General features: G+C 26.9%; 1 protein-coding gene and 1 pseudogene across 1 annotated transcript in view; one reads left to right on the plus strand and one right to left on the minus strand.

Annotated features, from left to right (window-relative positions):
* The first annotated feature begins 742 nt into the window (after positions 1 to 742).
* The window catches only part of LOC111637417 (stress-induced-phosphoprotein 1-like), a 28,099-nt gene continuing 5,111 nt past the window's right edge, over positions 743 to 23,730 (plus strand). The window contains exons 1-5 of the mRNA XM_023382903.1: positions 743 to 884; positions 10,135 to 10,261; positions 10,450 to 10,552; positions 14,256 to 14,376; positions 21,913 to 22,009. Of these exons, the coding sequence (XP_023238671.1) occupies positions 861 to 884; positions 10,135 to 10,261; positions 10,450 to 10,552; positions 14,256 to 14,376; positions 21,913 to 22,009 (472 nt within the window). The 5' untranslated portion in view covers positions 743 to 860. The remainder of the gene's footprint in view (positions 885 to 10,134; positions 10,262 to 10,449; positions 10,553 to 14,255; positions 14,377 to 21,912; positions 22,010 to 23,730) is intronic.
* On the minus strand, positions 17,323 to 17,422 carry LOC111637425 (annotated as a pseudogene).

Below are 23,730 nucleotides of genomic sequence, written 5' to 3' on the forward strand. Positions count from 1 at the left end.
CTTAATTTAATTGTCTAATTTTACGCAATTTAGCTAGATTGTTAGCGAAATACAGTTAAATAAGTTTTGGGCATATTGTATTTTTAAAATATGTTTTACAGATTAAGTTTTAAGACGACATTTTCTTTATCGTTTTTCTTACGTATACGTTCAGTCGGATATATTAATTTTAGTTTATCCTTTTATCATATCCGTTCTAACTTTAGCGACGGCAGCTGAATGTTATCAAGTGTCGAATGGTTAATCAATACATTACATTAATCAATAAATCATTAAAAATAATTTATCATTGAAACTAATGAATATAAAATTATTTAGAAGCATAAATAGCCATTTTTTTATTGCAATACATAAATACATAAAACTAAGCACGCGAGATAATTGGCATCGTTTTATAATTAAAATAATTTACGCGACAAGCTTTTAAGTTAAACATATTAAGTAAATATATAATTAAACTAAAATTATATTTGATAATTAAAAATGCCAAAACGGGAATTTAAAAAATATGTAATTTTCCATTAATAGATCTTCCCGTACATATTAATAACCGCAATGCTAAGAGATATATTAAGAAGCAACAACACGCTAGATCGATACATTTTCATAATTATTTAATTTGTTATTGATTAAAGTTTACTTTATATTATTATTACACGTAATTTATTCGGGCTTATAATTAACAAAATTTTAAAATATATTCTATAATTAATTATTTATATTTTATTATTAAAAAATAAATTACAAAATTAAACTTGAAAATTTTTCACCATTAGAGGGCGGTCGATCGGTTCTCATCCAGTGTGTGCTGCTCGATCTTCAACGTGATTCTAAACATTGTAAAAAAAAATATTTATTAAATGGCAGATTCTGCAAAAAAAGGGGTGAGTTTTGTACAGTTTATAAACTATTTTTGCTTCGTTGTACTATTTTATATTTTTAATATTTGTTTAAATAAATGTATTTATGTATATACAATTTCTTCAGTGACCAAATCAATGACGTCAGTTTTTATCGAATTTTTTGATTGGTTGTAGCATTCGGTATAGCTATTCGTGTTCTGTAATTTACATTTATTGTCGTTAAATATTTTTTCCATTTTTATAATATTAAAATTCGAATTTGTATACCAGAAAAAAAATTAAAATGTGTACGTTTTTATCACGTTAACCACGTGCTCTTTGGTAAATTTATTAATGGTAAACACGTGACTTATCAGAGAAAGTTTAGATCCAATAATATTCTAGTAATAACAAACATGTACAGTACGTTTAAATATAGAAGAAAAGTTAATACATATACATAAACTTTAAAGCATGTTTACATCCAAATGCTTTGCATATTTTCATCATTATGCTAATTTATTGCATGTTTATTTTACACAGAAAAAATATTGTCTTAATTAAAAGACAGAGATGACTGTCTGTAAAACACACACCGTAATTAAAAAACAAAACAAGTTAGTACCTAGAACGTGGGAATTACAAAGCAGGAAGACAAAGAAACATTAAAAAATACTACAATATAAAAATAATCATTGTTACTTTAATAAAAAAAAAAAAAAGAGTAAATAATAATGTATTATGATAAAAATATTATACTTTAATACTCTGTTAATTATTCGTGTTATGTATTTGTTAAATATTTTTACAATTGTTTATTTAACTTTAAATGGATGAAATGAAGAATTCTGAGAAAGTTTTAATTTAAACATAAACTCTATTCTTGTTTATGTTCTGAAGTCTGTATAAAATACATTCTCAGATTTTATGATGTACAGATTTTTTTGTTTTATTTTAATTATCATAGCTTATTATGAAAATTTATAAAATTTGGCATTGGTATTGAAATAATACCTGTTAAACTGCTTTATTTTGGTTATATTTTCAAAATGATTGTAAATTTTGTTCTAAAATTGTTGCACATTCCATTTTTTATGTAAGCTGAAGATGGCTTGATACAGAGCTGAAAGTGTTCCTTAATAAACATCTATTAGTTACCAGAATTAAGCAGTTTAAATGTGTATTAATAGTATAAATATATTGTTGAAAAGCATATACTCAACAATGAAAAATTATGCATTAAATATTCTCTTAATGTTTTGGAATTGAATGATTCTAAATTATATTTAAACATTATATAACTGAAGAATATAAAACAATTAATAGCAAAACTTTTGTATATTTTGAAAAATAATAGGAATAGTAGCCTCTAATTATGAATTATTGTCATCCATCAACAATTTTTAAGTTGCTATTTGAACAACTTAGAGTATGAAGATAAAGATAAATCTAAAAATGTTGCTAATACATAAATATTTGTGGCGTAGTAAACACTAGTATTGTGTTTTATTCCTAAGACACATGGCAAATTTTCCATCAAATTCCTTTATTAGTTGACTAATAAAGTCAACTAATAAAGGAATTTGATGGAAAATTTGCCATGTGTCTTAGGAATAAAACACAATACCAGTGTTTACTATGCCACAAATATAAAACAGGACACGGTTTCAAAAAGAAAATCAACATAAATATTTGTTATTGAATTCGTTTTAAAAAATAAAGCAGAACTAAGATTTTATTACTAAAAAAATCTATTATTTTTCTTAATTTACTTACAAATCATTGCCAATGTTAGTAGTTGGCACAGTTTAGGAAAGACAATGTTAAATGCTTCAATTGTTTGCAGCTGAGTTCAGAAATGCACTAATTTAGCCTCAGATACTATTGATACAGTTTATTTTTTAAAAAACAGTGAATTCAAATAATTCTGATGAAAGTAAGCTAGATATGGTATCTAGTCAAAATAACACTGGTCAATATTAATATTATTGCCAATTTATTACAGCAATTTTAGGAGAACTTTGTGTTACTGATTCTGAATATGGCATTAGTTTGGCTAGATTGGCTCCAGGTTTTGAGATTGTATGTCTCATTAAAAAACATAAAAAATGTAAAAGATGTAATGGTCAGGCATAACCTACTTACAAATCACACAGAAATTGTCTCACATCAAACAAAGTAAACACATGAAATACCTGATGGAATTGTATTCAGAACAATAACATAAAAACTAAGTAAGCTTATTCATTTAAATCACACTTAATTCATAGAAAAACACTTTCTGTATGATTTTCTTTTATGAAAGTCATCAAAGACATTCTCCAGCAGTAGTTTACTCTCATGTCTGTCCCATCTGATATCCTGGTGGAACCTTTCACCATGTTCAAAATTATCTGAGAATCCATATCAATGGCTATAAAGAAAGTGTACCTTTATGGTCATATTAGTATTCAAATTTTTAAGTTTTCAAGCACATTTTGCACCAATTTTTTATATAAGTGTATGGTTTATGTTAACCTAAGAACTTCTTCACAACTGAGACATAGGCCTAATTGCACTATGCAGAAGCTTTAACATCCATTATAACTTTTATGAAATTTGAATTGCTGGTAAATTTACAAATTATGATATCAAAGACTTCTGCTTTTATTTTTCACACTCATTTCAGGGAATTATCTACAAATATATTTGAAGCCATTACCATATTTGTTTAAGACTTTAAAAATTGCTTTATCAGTCCTAGATTGATATGGAGAGATGAGAATGATTGTTTTTCTCTGTTAACCAATGGCTCATCATTGATGTTCACTGCATCTACTGACAAGGTTTCCTTTGAAGGCTATGTCATTTTATTCCAATGATCTTGCTTTGCCCTACTTTCCTACAAGCAGATGAAATAAGGGTACTTTGTGTATCCATTTTGCTGTCCAAGAATCTTTTTATCAACACAAATATACCATTGGTGATCATGATAGCAGAGCTTCTGCGGTACTATTGATATTTATATATTTTTCTTTAAGTTTTGTTGTGTGAATAATTGGAAAAAAATGCATAGAAGTTACCATTGTTCAATAAAGTATATTTTAAGCTTTTGGAGGAGCTGTCTATAAAAAATGGTTAATCTTCTGGTTGACATTTGGAGAATAAGCTAGGAATGTTGTTGCAATATTAAAATTCTTCATGTTGGCTGAAGCATGGAAAAATTCCATCCTGTTTTGTCTAATAAGCTGTTATTTTCACTTCTGGCTTTAGTTTTTTTTACCTGGATGCTAAAAGTTCAGATGTTTGCTTTGACAGACTGGGGTCTCATATCAGATCATTGAGTTCTTTTTGGGAGAACTGTGGAGTTGTTGAAAAGCTTCCTTCATATTCACTTTCACTGTACTCCAAGTCTTTCATTTCTACACCTGACAATGGAAGGTCAGACAGTGAAGTAAACACTAGTATAGGAACATCTTTGCTGTATGATACAGGTTGCCTTGCTGATTCTAAATCAAGATACTCCCACTTATGTTTCTTATAGTAGTTGGAGCTTTTCACTTTCACAACACAAAAATAACAATTCTCATGGTGGTTCTGCTGCCCTCTTCACACCGTAGCCATACCAAAGTTTAAACTTTTCCTTTTTTTCACTGTCATAGACATTCTACACAGGATTTACAAACCTTTTGGGGAGCCCAGGATTAGGATTTATCTTTAACTCCAAGCTTTACTCCAATAAATAAACAAGATACTCTTGTTTTACAAAGTCAGTGATGTTTTTCCTTTGCTTTAGCAGAAATATGTGCAATAATTGTTATTATTTACAATGGATAAACTTTCCAAACATTGTTAAAGATACAATTAGATTAAAGATTACATTTTATAAAAGTAATGTTAAATTGTAAAAAGACAGGCTACACCATATTTATCCAGTATCTGTTAGCTCAAAAACAAGCCAATTCAACAAAACTAATGTCATTTTTCAATTCAGCACTCAGAAAATACCCCAAAAACTTAAATAACCTTGACAACAAAACTGTATAATCTTCATTTAATGAGTATTTTATTGTAATTTTATTTTGTTTTTTAATGTTTAGTACTTCATATTTTAAATGTTAATAATATTTGCTGATATATAAAATTTTATACTGTAAAAGCATCAAAACTTAAATAATAGTACTGTTTATAAATAAATGTATATTAATAATAAATACATGCATACATAAACAAAAACTGAAAACAGTTGGAGAGAAAAAACTCAGTTCACCTTTGCATAAAAAATAAAGAAAAGTTTAATTCTTTCCACTGCAAATGACTACTATGTTGAAGGACTTCTGGATCCCATACTGTAAATAAAAATAGTTTAATTCATTTAGTACAAAACAGTAAGAATTATATTATATAATTCTTTCTGTTTGATACCAAATGAAAGAATTTTACTAAACTCTTTATAGATATATAATATTCTGTTTGTAGACTATATATATATAGTCTACATTATATTACATTATAGATTATACATATATTATTAATTTTTTAGATTAATTTTTCTACAGACACACAGAATATTATATAAAGAGTTTAATAAAAAATGTAAAAATTTTATAAAAATGCAAAAAAATTATTCTGTAAAGAAAAATTTATCTTTAAAATTTCATGCTATATATCCTTCCTTGTTAAGGAATTTATATTGAGAATAATGAACATCAAGTTATCTTTTCATGATGATGAAGATATAGACTTATGCAATATAACTTATTTATGATTATTGAATGATTGCTTAATAATAATACTTGAAAAATCAATTTAAAGAATTGAAGTTGAATCATAATGTTGAATTCTCAATAAATAATTAATTGAAGGAATTGTTTATCAGCAATTTGGAATAACTAATAATGAAAACAGTTAATATATATTAACTTTGTTTAACATTTAATAAATGCAAAAATCTGCAGGATAATTCACAGACATTATTTTATTTCAGTGTAAATTTTTTAAAGTTGATAGATTAAAATACAGTTATCTAACTGGACATTATATTGAATGTTTCAATTATACTGACTACAGTAGAGCGTCAATTTTCCGAATCAATTGGGGACTGGGGTTGTTTGTATAACTGATATTTCAGATAACCGATCTGTGTACGAAAAAATAGTTTAATGCATCCGATGTTGAAATTTTTCTCCGTTGCGTGTCGCTTTGCGTTGAATTTTTGTCGATGTTAAGCCTAACAAAGACTATTGTATTGTTAAAAATTATTTTTTTATTTTGTACAAACAAAATAAATATATTGAAAAATATAAAAACAATAAAAAAAATTATACTTCAGATGTTAATTTAGTATCAAAAACGTAAAATATTTGAGTAGCCCAAGACATAGCCAAAGATTGAAGCTCCACAGCACTGGCAAAAATTTAAATTTGCCGACTGGAAATCTTTCGGATGATTGACTTTCGGAAAATCGACGCTCTACTGTATTTTAATATTGTTTTTCTAATGACCTCTACATACTATGTATACTTTGTTTGTACTTTAAAGTATATTTTGTGACTGCTATTCTAATACTATACTATTTCTTATTGTATCATATCCTTTTTATTTAAGTACTATTGCTTTTTGTAATATTATTTGAATGTTATTTGATATATTTACTTGTCAGATCTTTTGCTATGTACTCATTTGTTCTGTTTGTATCATCTATTTATTTCTATTTTCTTACTGTTATTCATTCATACAATATCTAAAATCTAAGATGAAGAGTTGAAGTTGAATGTTAAATTATAATGTACTTAAATTTATCTACCTAAAGTACAGTTAAATTTTCATACATAAAGTAAATTAATTAGTATTTAATACATGAAGCATATTGGTTAACATCTGACTCTGACTCTAGATCTTGGACTGTGATTGTAGAAGTAAACAATTATCTTAGCTACTTTATTATTATCTTCTGTAGAATTGTAGAGTCTTACCAAAAACATATAAATTACAGTAGAGCGTCGTTTATCCAAAAGCTGGTTATCCGAAACGTCCGTTATCCGAAAGCATTCCAGTCGGCAAATTTAAATTTTCGCTAGTGCTGTGGCGCTGCAATCTTCGGCTATTTCTCGGGCTACTCAAATATTTTACGTTTTTGATACTAAATTAACATCTGGAGTATAATTTTTTATTGTTTTTATATTTTTCAATAAATTTATTTTGTTTGTACAAAATAAATAATTTTTAACGATACAATAGTGTTCGTTAGGCTTAACATCGACGAAAATTCAACGCGAAGCGACACGCAATGGAGAGAAATTTCAACATGGGATGGATATTTTTTTGTACATGATTCGTTATCCGAAAAATAAGTTATCCGAACCACCCCAATCTCCAATTGATTCGGATAAACGACGCTCTACTGTATATCAATTAAAAAATATATATGTTTGAGTAAAATAGTAAAACTAAAACTAAAAATATATATTTTTATTTATAAAAGCTTATACCACTCAAAAAATAAATTCATCAAATATCAATATTTAACAAAATTAATATAGTTTTTGTAATTAATATAGTTATTCTCTCTCACGATAACTCTAACAATTATCAAGAGAATGTACAATAAAAAATTTACGTACCAGAACCATTTACAGTGTGATCACATAAAAAGATTGATAAACAAACGTTTTTGAACCCCATCTGGGCTCTGCTTCAGGTTCCAAACAGTTTGTTTATCAATTTTTTTACGTGATCACACCGTAAATGGTTCTGGTACGTAAATTTTTTAGTATATCTGGTGTGATGAGTAGTGAGTTATCATTATTAGTTAGGAATGTACAATATTTAATATTTAAGTAAAATGTTTTAATAAAAAAAAATATATATATATATTTAGTATTATATAATTACATGTCTATGAAGAAAAAGTAATTAAGCACATAACAAATAATCACTGAAGCAAATCCCTGTCATGTGTCAAGCAGTGAAGTTTTTACAAGAAAATCAATAAACTATGAGAATATTAATATTTAGCTAAAATATTCCTACTTTTTAATCTATACGAAAATATATAAATGTAAAAATGTTTATATTAATTATTATATTAAAAATTAATTACATAACATGAACTGGATTCATTTTAGATTGTTTTATTTTTTTAATAGAACAGCATGACTCATTAAGATATCATGCTGTTCAAAGTAATCAGGTAGCATTGAGAGATTATACTGTTGACTTTCTGTACTGTTCAGTATATAAATAATGATATAAAGCTAATATAGAATGCAAATGAATTATTGATAGGTTTTATTGAAACTAAGTAAATTGATTTTCAGTTTGGAATCAGGATTGCAATACTTTGTTATAATGTTCTTCCTGGATTTAAAAAATTATTGCAATATAAAGTGTTGGTTATATAGTTAAGAAACTAAAACATTTAATATCAAATTTAATATCAAGCATTAGCAGAAATTTTTTTGACAATTATAAAATTATAAGATTCTAGAACAATGTCCATGAGTAATGTGCATTAAATTCAAAAATCTATTTAAGAGTATTGTATTTATTCTACTGAAATGCATTTAAACGACTTACATGAATAAGTTATAGACTGTAGATTGAGTGAGGCCCAGAGCTCAAAGTATTATGACATGAAGAATTTATCATGTACTCCACAAGAGATTACTTTAGAAGATTTTCTAAATGAACTTCTAAAAAGAAAGATAGATGACATCACAGTTGAGTTCTTTTAAGTATATAGTATTAATACTTAAAATAACAAACATGCTTTCATAATTACAACATTCCATTATTTTGAAATGTAGTATATATCATTAGTTTGGCTACAGATTAAAAATATTTTGTGAATAAATTCTACAAATATGTATTCACATTATAGAAAGAGTTGACAGTTCAAATTCCATATTAAGCAAATGTTTAGGCAGTAGGTAATTGATAGTCTCAATTGCCTACTGCCTAAACATTTGCTTATGGAATTTGAACTGTCAACGCTTTCTATAATGTGAATACATATTTGATAAACATACTTGTGACATATCCAGATAGATCTGATTTGGAAGCCCCCAATCACTATTCCCAATCAGTTTGATGATTAATAATTATTATGGTTGTAACCTAAATTTAAATATGTCTCTAGATCAAAATCCTGATTCTGAATGATGTAACATGAATAAGTTATAGACTATAAATTATTATCATGTATTACATGAAACTTTTAGGTTTCAGTCTTGCTCTAGGCATGTGTTTTTCAGATATATTAGAATTAAACTAATTCAATTATAGTACATAAAAAAATTTTCAGTAAAAGACAATACATTAAAATGTTATTGTTTTGTCTCTTCACTCATCAGGAAATAACATTCTTACAGTAGAGTTGACCTTTACTTGTAGGCTTTTTGTCCATCCAGATATAGCCATTAATTAATATTTTTAGTAAATGAAGATGTGTCTATCAATAGTTTAAATTTTATAATTATCAACGTCTCTAAACCCAATGTATTGAATACTAAGCCAAATGATTGTCGTAATTAATCGGGCTATTAATATTCTATAATTAATAATTAGAAACTAAGTAATTTGGTACTAGAGGTAGGTAGACGTTAGGCGTGATAAGAGATGGATGCTTAGTAGTACCAAATTACTTAGTTTCTAATTATTACTTATAGCATATTAACAGCCTGATTAATTACGGCACTCATTTGGATTAAATTTTATAATTCTTAAATCATTTAATTAGATCAGTTGTAGTCTGATAAACCTTTGACAATTTTTAACTATAAGGAGGTAATTAATAAATAATAAAATTTAATAATAAAAAGTTAATTTGGGTACACCAGAAATTAGAAATTTTAGGCCCTTATCTATTGAGAGCATCCTGCAGTTACTTAAAAATTAAATATCTTTCTTTCTATCAAAAAAAAGTAAATAAAAATCTAGCAAAATAAAATTATGTGGATTTTACAAAACTAACAATATTTTAGTAATAATCATTATTAAAATTAATGATACAAAGATGATGTATGTCTCTATCTAATGATATATGATTAAAATCTATATATGTGTGATTCAGTTGGAGAATATCTCTCTTCTGGCTGCAAAAATCAACCAGAAATTATCAAAGGGTACGTCTAATTGATTGCAGTTTAGTTGCCAACTCTTGTTTACAATTTTAAAAAATCTAGATTTTTTACATAAATAGAGACTTGCTATTGTTTAAATAATATGAAATTAAAAGTATATTATTATATAATTAAAAGTGAATATAATCGTCTTCAATTTTAATATAATTTAAGAAAATTTATTATATTAGGCTCTAGAAGAGAAGACTGCTGGTAATGAAGCCTATAAAAAAAGAAACTTTGATTTAGCATTACAGCATTATGATAAAGCTATTGAAATAGATTCAACTGATATGACTTTTCTTACTAATAAAGCTGGTAAGACTTTTAACTATTCTCTATTGATATCCAAAATAAATATTTAAATTAAATACAGTTTTCTGGTAGCTTTGTGTAATATTTATAAATTTTAAGGATGAATACTTTTACTTGCTCTATAAGAGGAAAATTAATTTAAAAAAAAATAAAACTAAGTATTAATTTAGTTATTGAATTTCACATTACAGCTGTTTATATTGAACAGAAAGAATATGAGAAATGTATAAAGGAATGTGAGAAAGCTATAGAAGTTGGTCGTGAAAACAGAGCAGATTTTAAGATTATTGCAAAGTAAGTTTGTTGTTTAATTGAAAAAATAACTAGTTTTTTGGATAATCTTGAAATTGATTTGAGAAATTTTTTATATCAGCTTAATAATCAATTTACAACAGACACAGAACCAACTTCTGTTGTATATAATACTAAAAACAAACCCTGCACAAACATTTGTGCAATGTTTGTTTTTTGTATTTACGAACCAGAAGTCGGTTCTGCCTGTTGTACTGTACATATATCCCCGTGTGGAGTGGTGTGTATATTAATAATCAATTGCTAATAATAATTATAATCAATTGTAACAATAATACGTAATCTAACTAGTAATTTCCTTTTATAATCATTAATTAGAAAAAATGAGTTTTAAACATTTCAAATATTAAAAACAAATCTTACACATCACTGTTTTTACTGTTTTTAAATGTTTTCAAAAACAATTTCCATCATCAGACTCTGAACAATTAACTAAAATTCAAACCACATCTTAGATAAAATCACTCTGACTATTAAAATTGAATCTAAAACATTTGATATATAATTTAACATAAGTTATTTAAATATACATAGAGGTTAGTGTAGTTTTAATCAAAATATGGTAGTTATCATAAAGCCAACATAACTATCAAACTGATCAAATGGCTTTTTGTAAACATATTTGAATAATTGTAAATAAATAATTAAATATTAGATGATTAAACAAAAGTTTGTTAGAAATAGACTTGGCAATATTTTGAGTCAGATATGCTTGTTATTGCCTTGCTATATATAATAAACATTTCTTGAAGATTCATTTACTACAGACTTGAGGAATAACATTTGAAATTCTTTAATTAAAATTACCAAGTTTATTCCTCACAAGTTAACTGTTCATTTGATCATTCTGTACAACATATATTTCGGTGGATTTTTTCGTAGAATGTTATATTCTTGAATATAATGTAAATAAATGTATTTGAGAATGTGATATTCTATGCCACACTGAAAAGTTATGATATTTAAAAGCATTATGTAAGAATTTACGAAACTTGGCACCATGTTTATATATGAATAAATGAGATAAGTAAATTCACTCTTTTATTTATATATAAAAGCATTTCAGATAGTTAAATACTGTCCAAAAATTACTAAAAAGTATGTTTGCTATCAGAATTTCTATGTATTTCTTAATTTTTTTATTTTAATGTTTTGGCGTATTAACATTTAAAAGCAAGGGACTATCCATTAATTTTGTGTACAATTTAAAAAGAGAGAATATCATGAAAAGTACATTATTATAGACCAATGGTATTCAAACATTTTAACAGTGTGACCACAAGGTAATTTTCCACCACCCCATTTGGGGTCGCAACCCATAGATTGAATAGCACTGTTATAGACAATGACATTATTGTGCATGATGGGAGGGAGTAAATGCATTGTCTGTGCAGACTTTTTTTAGTGGTATTAGTAGTATAAGAATTTGCTTTTATAAGCCTTCTTAATAGTCATGTGAATTAACTATCAGTTAAGAAATATTTGCAAAACTTTTTGTCATTTCTTCATTTGGTCAGGGTGTCTATGAACTATTGTACACATAATTAAAGGGGAATTTGCCAAAAAACAAAATACATCATTTTACAGAACAGGAATAGAAGAGGTCATAAGTGATTCAAAAACTGTACATGTAATTAATAGATAGCCTCTAATTACTATATTTAGATTTTTTCTGGATATTTTAAATGTACTGTATCTTTGTTACACTAGTATTATGAGTGCATTTTGAGTGATGACTACTTCACTTCAGTGCCATAAATTACAAATAAAAGTAAAAGCCATAAAACAATAAAATAATATAACTTGAAACCAAAGTTTGTAATTACATAATCTGTGGGATTCTTCCTATACATCGGAGAAATAGAAAGTAAGTTACAAGTGAGGATAAAACTACATTAGGCATGATACAACTAGGATACAGTGATTAAGTGTGCTATCAACATACAAAAAAATAGTAAATGTAATAATGATTTGTGTTAATATTAACTATGTAGAAAAACCATGTATAAAAAAAAATTTAAGAACATGTAGAAATAATAAATGAGAATAATATCAATTGTAATATATGGGGATACAGATTGATAATTGTTGGTACGATGTCATTATCACCGAATTTAAGTCAGAAGTGAACACCGCAGGAACCAGTTTCAGATTGGACAGAGTCAGTGTAGAAATTTCACTTGTAGTCTTGTAAGAGTTTGTGATTGAAAGCACTAAATTGATGCATAGGAAGTATTGATTATGTAATTATAAATTTTGGTTTTAAGTTATATTATTTTATTGTTTTATGGCTTATACTTTTATTTATAATTTATGACACTGAACAGGGGTAGTAACCTGAAATGCATTTGTCAAACAATTAATAAAAAATTTTGTTAAAAAGATTCATCAGTTGTTTCATCTACTAGACACTTAAACACCAGAGAAGAAAAAAGAATACTGCATGATGTAAGTTTTTTATAAAAGGCAGCTTACATTTAAAGTTAAAAAAAATAACAACAAGAACTAATTTAAATAGTATTTTTGTTTTTTCTTCAGAATTTTTTTTAACCTGATGAGCAAGTAAAAGGTGCTTAATACCCTTAAAAAATTAACTGAATTGGATAAGGAAAATTTTGCAGAACTTTTAATTGAACTGAATTGGATTAAGGAAAATTTTGCAGAACTGAATTGGATAAGGAAAATTTTGCAGAACTTTAAACAGAATCAATGACATTCTCATGGAAACCCTGTGCTGCATGTGGTACTTGCACATTTGCCATAAAAGTTTCAAGAGACTTATCTCACAAAGATAAGCTATGAAGATAGGTATCATAAATGCCTGTCTCCAGACTTCAGGATGATCTAGGTTCATTCCTCAGTAGTGGTATCCCAGTTTTGTTCAATAACACCTGAAAAGGAGAAATTGGTTTCATAACTATTCATAAATTAAAATTAGATGGAAAATAAGCATACCATTACACTCCTCTCAAAATTCTAACCTCATTTCATATAGTGCATGATTCCATTCTCATTTAAAAATTTTGAGATAAATTCAAGATGGTTACTGTCCAGTTGACATGCATATTGTTAACCTAGATATAACATATATAATGTTTGTCCTGTCAAAATTTCTGCTGCCCAAATAAGTATTGTTTTATGTGTTAAGTGACTTTTGACTCACTTTGTATATGGCATAATGAATAATTATTTCTGTGACTTTGACACTTCATTTTCAGAATATTAATTTAATGGCATATATGCAGTTTTTCACACTTTCTTATGGCTTATAATTTAGCTGTTTGCTGAGTGTTATAATTTTAAGACTAATAGAAGAAGGTTGTATTTCATTATGTTATTTTTAAGAACATTAGGAATTTACACTGAATTAAACAAACAAAAAAACATTTGTAAGATGATCAGTTTTACTTAAAATTATCTATTACTTAACATATACTGTACAATATAAAAACATTTTTTATCTGTTAATATTTTTAAAGCATTTTTGTGTGTGCATGAAAATATACAGGTCTGTTTTTGATTATAATTATTTTTATATTTGTACAATTTAATCATTAAAATATTATAAGCAAGGTATAATACACTAAATGTTAACTAAGTAAATAAATAAATTCAATGCTTTTATATTTGAGCTTTGCTTAGAAATTACTATAAAATAATTTTAAAAAATGAAACAACTTTTCAGAGCTTATGCCCGCATTGCATTAGCTTATCGTCACTTGCAAAAATTACAAGAAGCTAAAATATATTATCAGAAAGCCTTAGCTGAACATAGGACTCCTGAAATCTTAACTAAACTTTCTGAGGTAAGAATTTTGGATTTATTTAAATATATAAATTAATTATTATTTATATTGCTATAATTATATCAAATTCTTTATAGAATATGATATAAAAATTAATTATTTTCAGATGTAACAGTTTTTTTATTAGAAAGAAACATTTTTACAAAAGAAACAAATAGTTTAAGCATTATTATTATTATTATTATGATTGTAGCTTTATGTTTAGCTTTTGAAAATTTATTTGTAGGTATTATTTTTTCAGAATAAAGTTTATTTCATTTTTTCCTTTTGCTGACCTGTGAGCACTAAGAGAACCTTTTTCTTCACATTTATTAGGATGTGAAGAAAAAGGTTCAGCTACAATATCCAATGCCAAGGGAGGCTCGTTGAGTAGTGAGGGATAAGGGTACATCCTACATGGCAGTGACTGTGGGCATGAACATACTGCAAAGCAGAGCAGACAAACCAATACAAGAATGTGTGCATGTCTGGAGTAACTGCATTTAGTGTGCAGTGACCACCAGATGATGCTTCTACATGCGTGTTCAGGAAGCAACTACCAAACAAGTTTGATTGTCACTTCCACTGCTTGCACTTCCAAAAAAAGAAGAGAAGCTGATATTTGATTTTATTTCATGATACAAATGGTGAAATTCACCAAACTGACATTTCTTACAAATATTGTCTTTTGATCGTAAGATGTTTTGGTAATATAATATGAAAAACTATTTTTAGTTGCAAGCATTCGACAAACTTGTCTCATTGCCATTTCATTAATTAATAATATGTGTCCACTCTGGATGGGTTGCTCATGAACTGGAAGCACATACAAAGATTTTTTCTGCCCACGATTGCTGGATGCTGCCATATCAGACATAACCTAAAGTTCAACTCATTTGGGAGTCTATCCCAAATGTGTTGGATGTGTAGACCATCCATGAAATATTTCTAGAGTTGCTTGTCCATATTTGATACCAGTTTCCCCAGAGTTGTAGGCTGTTGCCTTAACTACCTCAGCTATCATCACTATCTTGTATTTGGGAATTGATAAATATAAAGAAAGAAGAAATTTTAATACAGTGGGTGATCGGTTAACGAACATAATTTGTTCCAAGACTTTGTTCACTATCCGAATTGTTCGTTAACCGATTATCAATTTACCATAGGTTTCTATGGGAATTTGATTAATTCGTTCTGGAGACCCCAAAAAAATAAAAAATATATACTTTCTTGCTACGTTTATTCATATGTAATAATAAAAATAATATATACACAGTCTTGCATTTTTATTAGTCATGTTTTTTCTGTTTGTGGGAGTTAAAGAATCTGTCCAATGTCGATTGCTTTTCTGTCTTCATGATTTTTCAGAAGTAATTAATAGCATTGTAATTGTAGAGATCCCTAGGCCTATTAACCTGGTTTGGATGCCATTTTAAGACCGTTGTTCTGACATCCCTCCTTCTTCAAAAGATCTTTAATAGCAGATATTGGCATAAATCCTCATTTTCAGAAGAAAATGTAAAAGAATTGTTTCTGTCGGAAATATAAAAGACTGGAATTACGAGTGAGAGTTTCAAAGTTCAGGGGAATACTATCCGATCAGTATATACTGGGTAGAACGTTGATGTCAACATCTCCTGCGCTCTGAAAAGTTTCGAATTGTTGCCTGAAGACAAAGGAAGACCAATCGGTATTTGTTATTTTACGTCGCTTCTTGTGTTTATTCAGTGAAGTGTTCATTATCCAAACATGTGTTCATTGTCCGATCATAAAAATCTTTCGTGAAAGTGTTCATTATCCAATTTGTTCGTTAACTGATCACCCACTATATTACTATATTTACTGTATTTTTTCTTTTTTTTTTCAGTTTAAATCAAATCAGTTTATTCTAGTTTGAGTTTTTTACATATTCACTGTTCACATATTCAAGAAATACAGCATGTGATTCCTGAAATTATATAAATTGTACATTTAAGACATAATTTCATAGCTTTTTACATTTATAGTGGAATTGAATTGGTAACTCCTTTTTTAGTCTGAAATTAATACAGTAGACCCCTATAACATGGGTTCATATAACACGGATTCGTATAACACGGCGAAAAATTGCGAACGTGTTCGCATAACACGCTAAAGGAGACTCGTATAACACGGTAAAACGTCATTGCCGACTCGTGTCGCGACAGGATTGGTCGAATCTAGACCAATAGCGGACATTGCACAAACTGTTGAGTTTCAACGAGCAGCAGACCTACTAAAAACCATTTATTATTGAACGTTCATAAAAATTATATTTATGTTAATGATGTCTCCAAAGTTCAGCGAATTTTTCGCAGAAAAATAACTTATCAGGAAACACGCGCCCGCTGTTCGATGAGTTGCTCTGCGACGAAAACGCTTAAGCAATGGCGTCTTTGAACGGTGCGCACTCAGTAAGTAATCCTACAATTTTTTGTTTATAGCATAGTTTATATGGATTATTTCCAAAAAATTATACGTGATTTGGAAATGTTGAGTCAACTTAATCTAGAATCGATTAATTTTATGGAAGAAAACCTTTCAAACTGTACACGCTGCCGGGCTGTGATTGGCTCATGTATTTAAGTGACTCTTACAACACGGAATTCATAAAACACGGAATGTATCTACCATGTTATAGGGGGGTCTACTGTAATTATAATGAATTTTAATATCTCTAAATGTTGGATAAAAACATAATTGAAATAAAAATGGATGTTATTTTTCACAAAATTATGAAATTGTTTTAACACACTATAATATGCAAGTTATGAAGGATATATGTGAGTAATCATTCTCATACCCAGTTTTCAATATCGTTTTTGCTGATAAAATGGCATTTGTTGGAATATATCATTCGGACTAAACAAATTCATTATAGAGTCATTTTTTTAATGAAATTTTTCATATTCAGAATATAAAGAACTAGCTTCAATTAATAAAAAAAATATAAATATGGAACACTTCACAATTTTGTATGTCATCCTTGCTAAGGTGCCAGGCTAATCTTATCATTTCAATTTTAGAATATGTATGACAAAAGTTGTACAGAAATGTACATATTGTAAATAATTCATATGACTATTGCTTCATCCTCTTACTATTATTATTTCTATTATATTATATTTTAATATTATATAATTATTCTAATAAAATTGAGAGTATTGACTATTTTTCTAAACTGAAAAATATTTATTTTTAATTTCTCTTGAATGATACAAGGTTTTTGACTTTTAATATTTTTAAAACAACATTAATTTAATGAAATCAATTACAGTAAAACAAATCCATTATTACCTGAAATTTTTCAATCCATTTTCAGAAAAATTATTGCTAAATACATAAAAAAATATGAAATGTTTAGTTATTTTTCAAATATATTCAATGCATCAATTTGACACTTTCGTAAGTGTCTTATTACCAATGTTATCAAAATTAAAATGAATAGTTGAATACAAATATTTGAGTAGAATGTTTATTACACAATTTGTTTGAATTTATTAATTAGTATATGCAAATTAATTAATAAGGTGCTAGCATGGATCAATGACCAGATGGACGAGCAGTTAGGCTCTGGGATCCCAGGATTGATCCAGACAGGTTGAAAAATTTGGGAATATTTCAGGAGGTGGTCCATTCGGATATGTTTGGCCCCATCCCTCACCACACAGCTGTCTGATTATAAGCTTGGTCAAATCCATAATGGGTTTGCTGAAAAGACCCTGTTAGTGTCCACAGAACAGAAAGAATTTAAAAAGCCAATAAACTTGAAAATTATAGTTGTGTGTGTAAAGATAAATATTATTAATTGGTTTACATAAAAGACAAAGTAATTTTATTTATAATTCATATACATGTAACCCCCGTATAACACGGTAGCTACGTTCCAAAAAATTGCCGTGTTATGCGAATCCGTGTTATACGAAACAAAGAACTAATACGAAAAGGAGGGTTAGGTTCCAAAAATTAAAAATCATGCTAGTATATTTTCATAATTAAGATAAATATCTTCATTAACATTTTTTTAAGTGATACATATTAATATAAATTAAACAATGTTTTCTTCGTCATCACTAAAAACACTATTAATTAACCGAGAGCGTTTTCTTTTTGGCAAGTTATCCTTATCCTCTGAGCATTTTTCTGCATTATCTTCAGATCCATGCTTTACCTTTTGCAAAAAGTGTGTAATTTTAGATTGCTTGCTTCTAGTTAAAAGGTCTTTATAAATTTCCTTATATGGTGCTAAGCACTTATGAAGAATAAAGCAAGTATGGAATAAGGGAAAAACATTCGGCAACATCAGAAGCAGAAGCGTCGCGATCTGGCAACATTGAAACAAGTTTCGAGAAGGACCACGTGTATCGACAGAAGGCGAGAAGAGAAAATTTACATACTTAAGTACTAATAGTTCACGAAAATTATTATTTTCGTGAACTATTATTATTATGTATGTAAAAATTTATTACATGTCCTGTTGTATGACGGTTTTACCCAATTCTCGAACCGTTAGAGTGAATCCGTGCTATAGAAGTGCCGTGTTATACGGGGGTTACCTGTACTTCCAAAAAATTTTTAAAATGTTTGTTTAAACTACAGATTATTTAAGTCTTGATATAGAAATCAATGTTTATTTTTATACTTGTTGCTTATAATCGGAAATAAGTAGCAGACTTCTTAGCCATTGTCATTATAATTTTAAAATTGTTTTCAGTAACTGTTGGTTAGAAATTGATTTTTGGCTTTTGAGATATTTACATTGAATCAAATGTATTTAGTTTAAAAAGTATGGTAAAACTGTGATCTATCTTTTAGCTTTTAAATATATAAACATCAGGAAGTCCAATATTAGTCTTTACATAAAAGTTAAAACAGAAAAAAATCATATCTGTATTTAAAATTCAGCACTTTTTCTAGAGCAATTATATTCATTTTTTATATAAGGAATGAATTTTGGCTGATCTAGAAAATTACCAAATGTCACATTCAAACAAATAATGAAATTATAAAAAGATAAATTTTGAAAAATGTGTATAATTTGAAAACAAACAAAAAATAAGTTGAAGTCTTCTAATTTATTATATTGGGTGATTGTAATTATTATAAATAACTTGTATTCAGTGCTATGTAAAGACATATTTAGCAGTCCAAATGTGACCAAATTTTGTATGTCAACAGTTCAGAACATATGGAAGACAATTCTGTAATTCTGTAAAAGAATTAGTACTAAAACTTGCCATTATAATACTTTTGGCACTGCAAGCAACAAAAAATTGGTTTCATTTGTTGAGATACTTAAAAAGTGTGGTTATCAAAGCTTTGTTGCAAATTTGGCAGCCTTGGACAACAATAGGATATTGCATGTGAGAAACATCAGAGAATTAATTATGATTGCCCTTTAAACATACTATTTATCACCTCCAGAATAAGACTGCCATGAGCAGTATCCCATGCATTAGTAAGAACCCTATATAGCATGAGTATCTTGTACAAACAAAATATTTGTTGCTTGTAATGCCAAAAGTGACACAGTGCATTTTGGTACTAAATTTTTAAGGAAATGTCTTCTGAATGTCCCAAAATGTCACCATATCAAATTTGGTTCCATTTGTTTGCTAAATATCTTTCTAGACAGTGTTGAATAGTAGTAGTTTAATTATGATCATCCAGAACTCAGGCACACAATGAAACATAAGTGAAATAACCCTTAATTTAAAGGAGAGGAAGAGCCTTTTGTTTTTCTTTGATGATTTTATCAGTTTTCTTTTGTTACTTTTTTTCTGAAATATTAACTCTGCTTTTGTTTAATTGTGTTTCTGTGCTATGAGAAGGACAGAAAACCTTAAATTATTTTTTGTGTTTATCTTCAAATAATTATATATTTTTAAATGAAATTTTTAAAATGGATTTTTAGTATTAGATAAATTTTGATTGTATGTCTGCAATTGCAATATAATTTTGCATATTTATTTCATACAAATAAAAGAATTTTTCAAATTTATCAAATGTAATGATTTTTTTTCATTGTTATTATTTAAAATAGTTTAAAATAAACTAGAAATTTTAAAGTGTGAATTATGAAAATGGTATTGATACCTCTTGATTATTTGTCTTTATTATAATTATTTTTAAAAAGTCTGATCTAGTTAATTTGAAAATTTCTATTGTTGATGATTATAATGATGATATAATTCATCATCATCAAAGTTATTGTATAGTTTTGTTGTAACAATTGCAAATGATCAAAATATTTTGCTTTTAATTTTCGAAAAAGCCTTAGAATTTCAAAGTAACGTTTGATAATGTTATCAGTTTTCTTTTGTTATTTAAGTCATTTAAACAACAAAGAATTGATTTAGAAAAAATCTTTTATCACTCTCTCTCTCCTTTGTTCTATTAACAAAGGAGAGAAAATAGATGAATTCTTTTTAGCTTTTGACTTTCAGCTGTTGGAACTGAATTTTTTCCAAATTAAATTTACTTCAATGACAAATTAATGAATTTATATCTATACAAAATGTGTACCTGTAGTTGTTACCAATATGAACATTTTACAGATGCGATTAGATGTGTTTCATACTATAATAAGTAATGGTATGATGAGATGCCAAAAACGTTAGTCTTCAATAAAATTATCTCGGCAACATAAGGTGTGTTTTGATGATCTGATTATTTGTTGAGTTTGTTCTGTTAAATGTTATCTTCTAAAAATACTTTGGTTTAAAATAAGGCAGGGATAGTACATCAAACATTTCTGTGAAAAATATATTTATAATTTGATGAAAATAATAATAAATGTACATTTAAATTTGTTATTTCATTACAAATCTAAGTTGGCTTGATAGAATTAATTGTTTAATCTTAATTGCCAGACATAATTTTCTGGATGGAGAAAAAATTTACATATTCACAAAATTGTATAGATTGTTTACTTATAAAGTGAAGGCTCTGTCAAAATAAGATTATAAATTAGATTATACATTTTATTTATGTATTGAAAACAGTTAAGATCAGATTTGTTATGGACAAATACTGATATGTAATAGTAAAATAAAATTAATGTTATCTCGAAATATTAAAATAATTGCAAATTAACTCAAAATTGTACATTGCAAACACATATTGTTTGCAATGTACAATTTTGAGTTAATTTGTGATTATTTTAACAACTCAAGATAGATTCATTTTATTTCATTAATATCTCAGTTATTGCTGTCTTTAGTTGATTTATTATCTAAGGTTAATTAAAAAGAAAAATATGAGTACTTACTAATAAAATCAAATGGTATAGAATAGATCAAAGAAGAAGAAAGTCTTTGTATTTTGGTAACCCAAAATAGCAAATAACATTTCAGAGATTCCTCACTTTTGTTACAATAACAGGAATGATTGTCGATCTTGTGATTGCTAAGTAAATATTAGGAGTTTCATGGTTAGAGCTTTTGATTAATTGTCAAATGCTGTAGAATACATTGTAACTACTGTAATTTATGATATTGCAGATTACAGATATTCAAAATTAATAATATTTTAATGTAGGTAGAAAAACTTATTAAAGAAGAAGAAAGAAAAGCATATATAGATCCTGAAAAATCACTTGAAGAAAAAAATATAGGCAATGATTGCTTTCAAAAAGGTATTTTGATTAAAAATTTCTATTGAATATATTTATAGAATAAATATTTTAATATTTTTAAAACAAATTTTCATTAAGACCAATAGAAGAAATAAAATCTTTAAACTTATGAAAATTTTCAAATATTAGTGTGTTTTTTTTTATATTCCACATTTTTTAGAAAATGTCAATAAAAGAAAACAATTATTACATATAAATTTTTTAAAAGATTATGAAAACTCATAAATGTGAGTAAAATAAAGCATATTTATCTTAGTTTTACTTCAATTAGTGCATTAATTTGTTTCTCAGTTTATGCAAATTCAAATGTACATAGCTTATGTTTGGATTTTTTTAATACATATATTATTGAAATTAAAATATGCACATAAACATAAATCTCATGATATTCTTATAGTGAGGGCAGTAAAAAAGAATATACACTGATTTATCCATTTACTACGTCATAGTGAAAGTGCAATTATTTCTAGTTTCTACACTGATCTACAAAGTTACATCTTTACTCAGCCTAATCTATAAAAAACACCACTTCTATAGAACAATTCTATTTTATGTTATTTTAATGTTGTAATTAATTTTTTAAATGAGTGTAATATATCTCCACCAATGAAGAGAAAGAAAGAAATGATACAAAGTTAGATAGAAAACTGAAATTACTTCAAAGTTTTATATGATAAATTATTGTAGAATCTAACCTGTGATTTACTATGATTTTTTAATTAATCTCTGCTCATACGTAATTAATCTCATGCAAGCATTTTACATATGCAATTATTTAGGAAAACAGACCACATATATCAATGAAAATTTAAGTTTGCTTATATTAGTTTATTATTTTTTTTAATGTTTATTCTTTCAAAGACAAAAACGTATAATTTATAAATTTTTCAGAATGTGTTACTCTTAATAACAGATTACAATAACCCTCAATTAACACATTTCTCAAATTAATGCAGTTTATAAATTGATAATAGATTTCAAATAGCATAGGTAAGAATTTAATTCATGTGGTATGTTTTTGAGGGTAAGTTTATATTTTATAAGCAGTTGACATACATTTAGCAAGCTTGCAATGTTGAATGAAATGCTAGCTTGTATAGCAAATCATCTGATCAACTTTCTCTAAATTAGTCTATGGGAAATTACTCACTAGAAAATTGTCACGGCCAAATGATGGGATGAATATTGTGAAATTTTTATCTTTTGGAAATTTAATATTTTATAAAGAAAATCTTCACCAATACCTTTTCTAATAAATAAATTTGAAATTTATAATCATTAGATTAGAAAAAACTAAACTTACGGTTCTAATTCCAGATTTTATTATTACTACATAAGGGATACCATGAATTAAAAATTTTGAAATTTTAAATTTATTTAGTTAATAATATAATTATTAACTAATTTAACCAAATAAAAAATACATTAGTCACAAAACTACTTAGACATCAGCAACAAATTATGAAATTAAATTATTTGTTTTATTTTGTTGTTGGGATCAACAGCTATATTTCAAAGAATTATCTAATTTAATTTAAATTATTTGTGTTGTCAAGAGGCAGTAGAAAGTTAGTAAGAATTTTGGAAGTCTTGATTAATTTGTCAGTTAATTATAAATATTAAGATTAATTAAATAATTAATTAATTTGATAGTTTAGTTAAATTAAACTGCATTGATTAGTATTCCAATTTCATGGAATGCATTAACTGTTTAATATAGG

The sequence above is a fragment of the Centruroides sculpturatus genome, unplaced genomic scaffold (assembly GCF_000671375.1).
Source record: "Centruroides sculpturatus isolate CEXI.00-Female unplaced genomic scaffold, Cexi_2.0 scaffold172, whole genome shotgun sequence".
NCBI classification, from domain to species: domain Eukaryota; kingdom Metazoa; phylum Arthropoda; class Arachnida; order Scorpiones; family Buthidae; genus Centruroides; species Centruroides sculpturatus.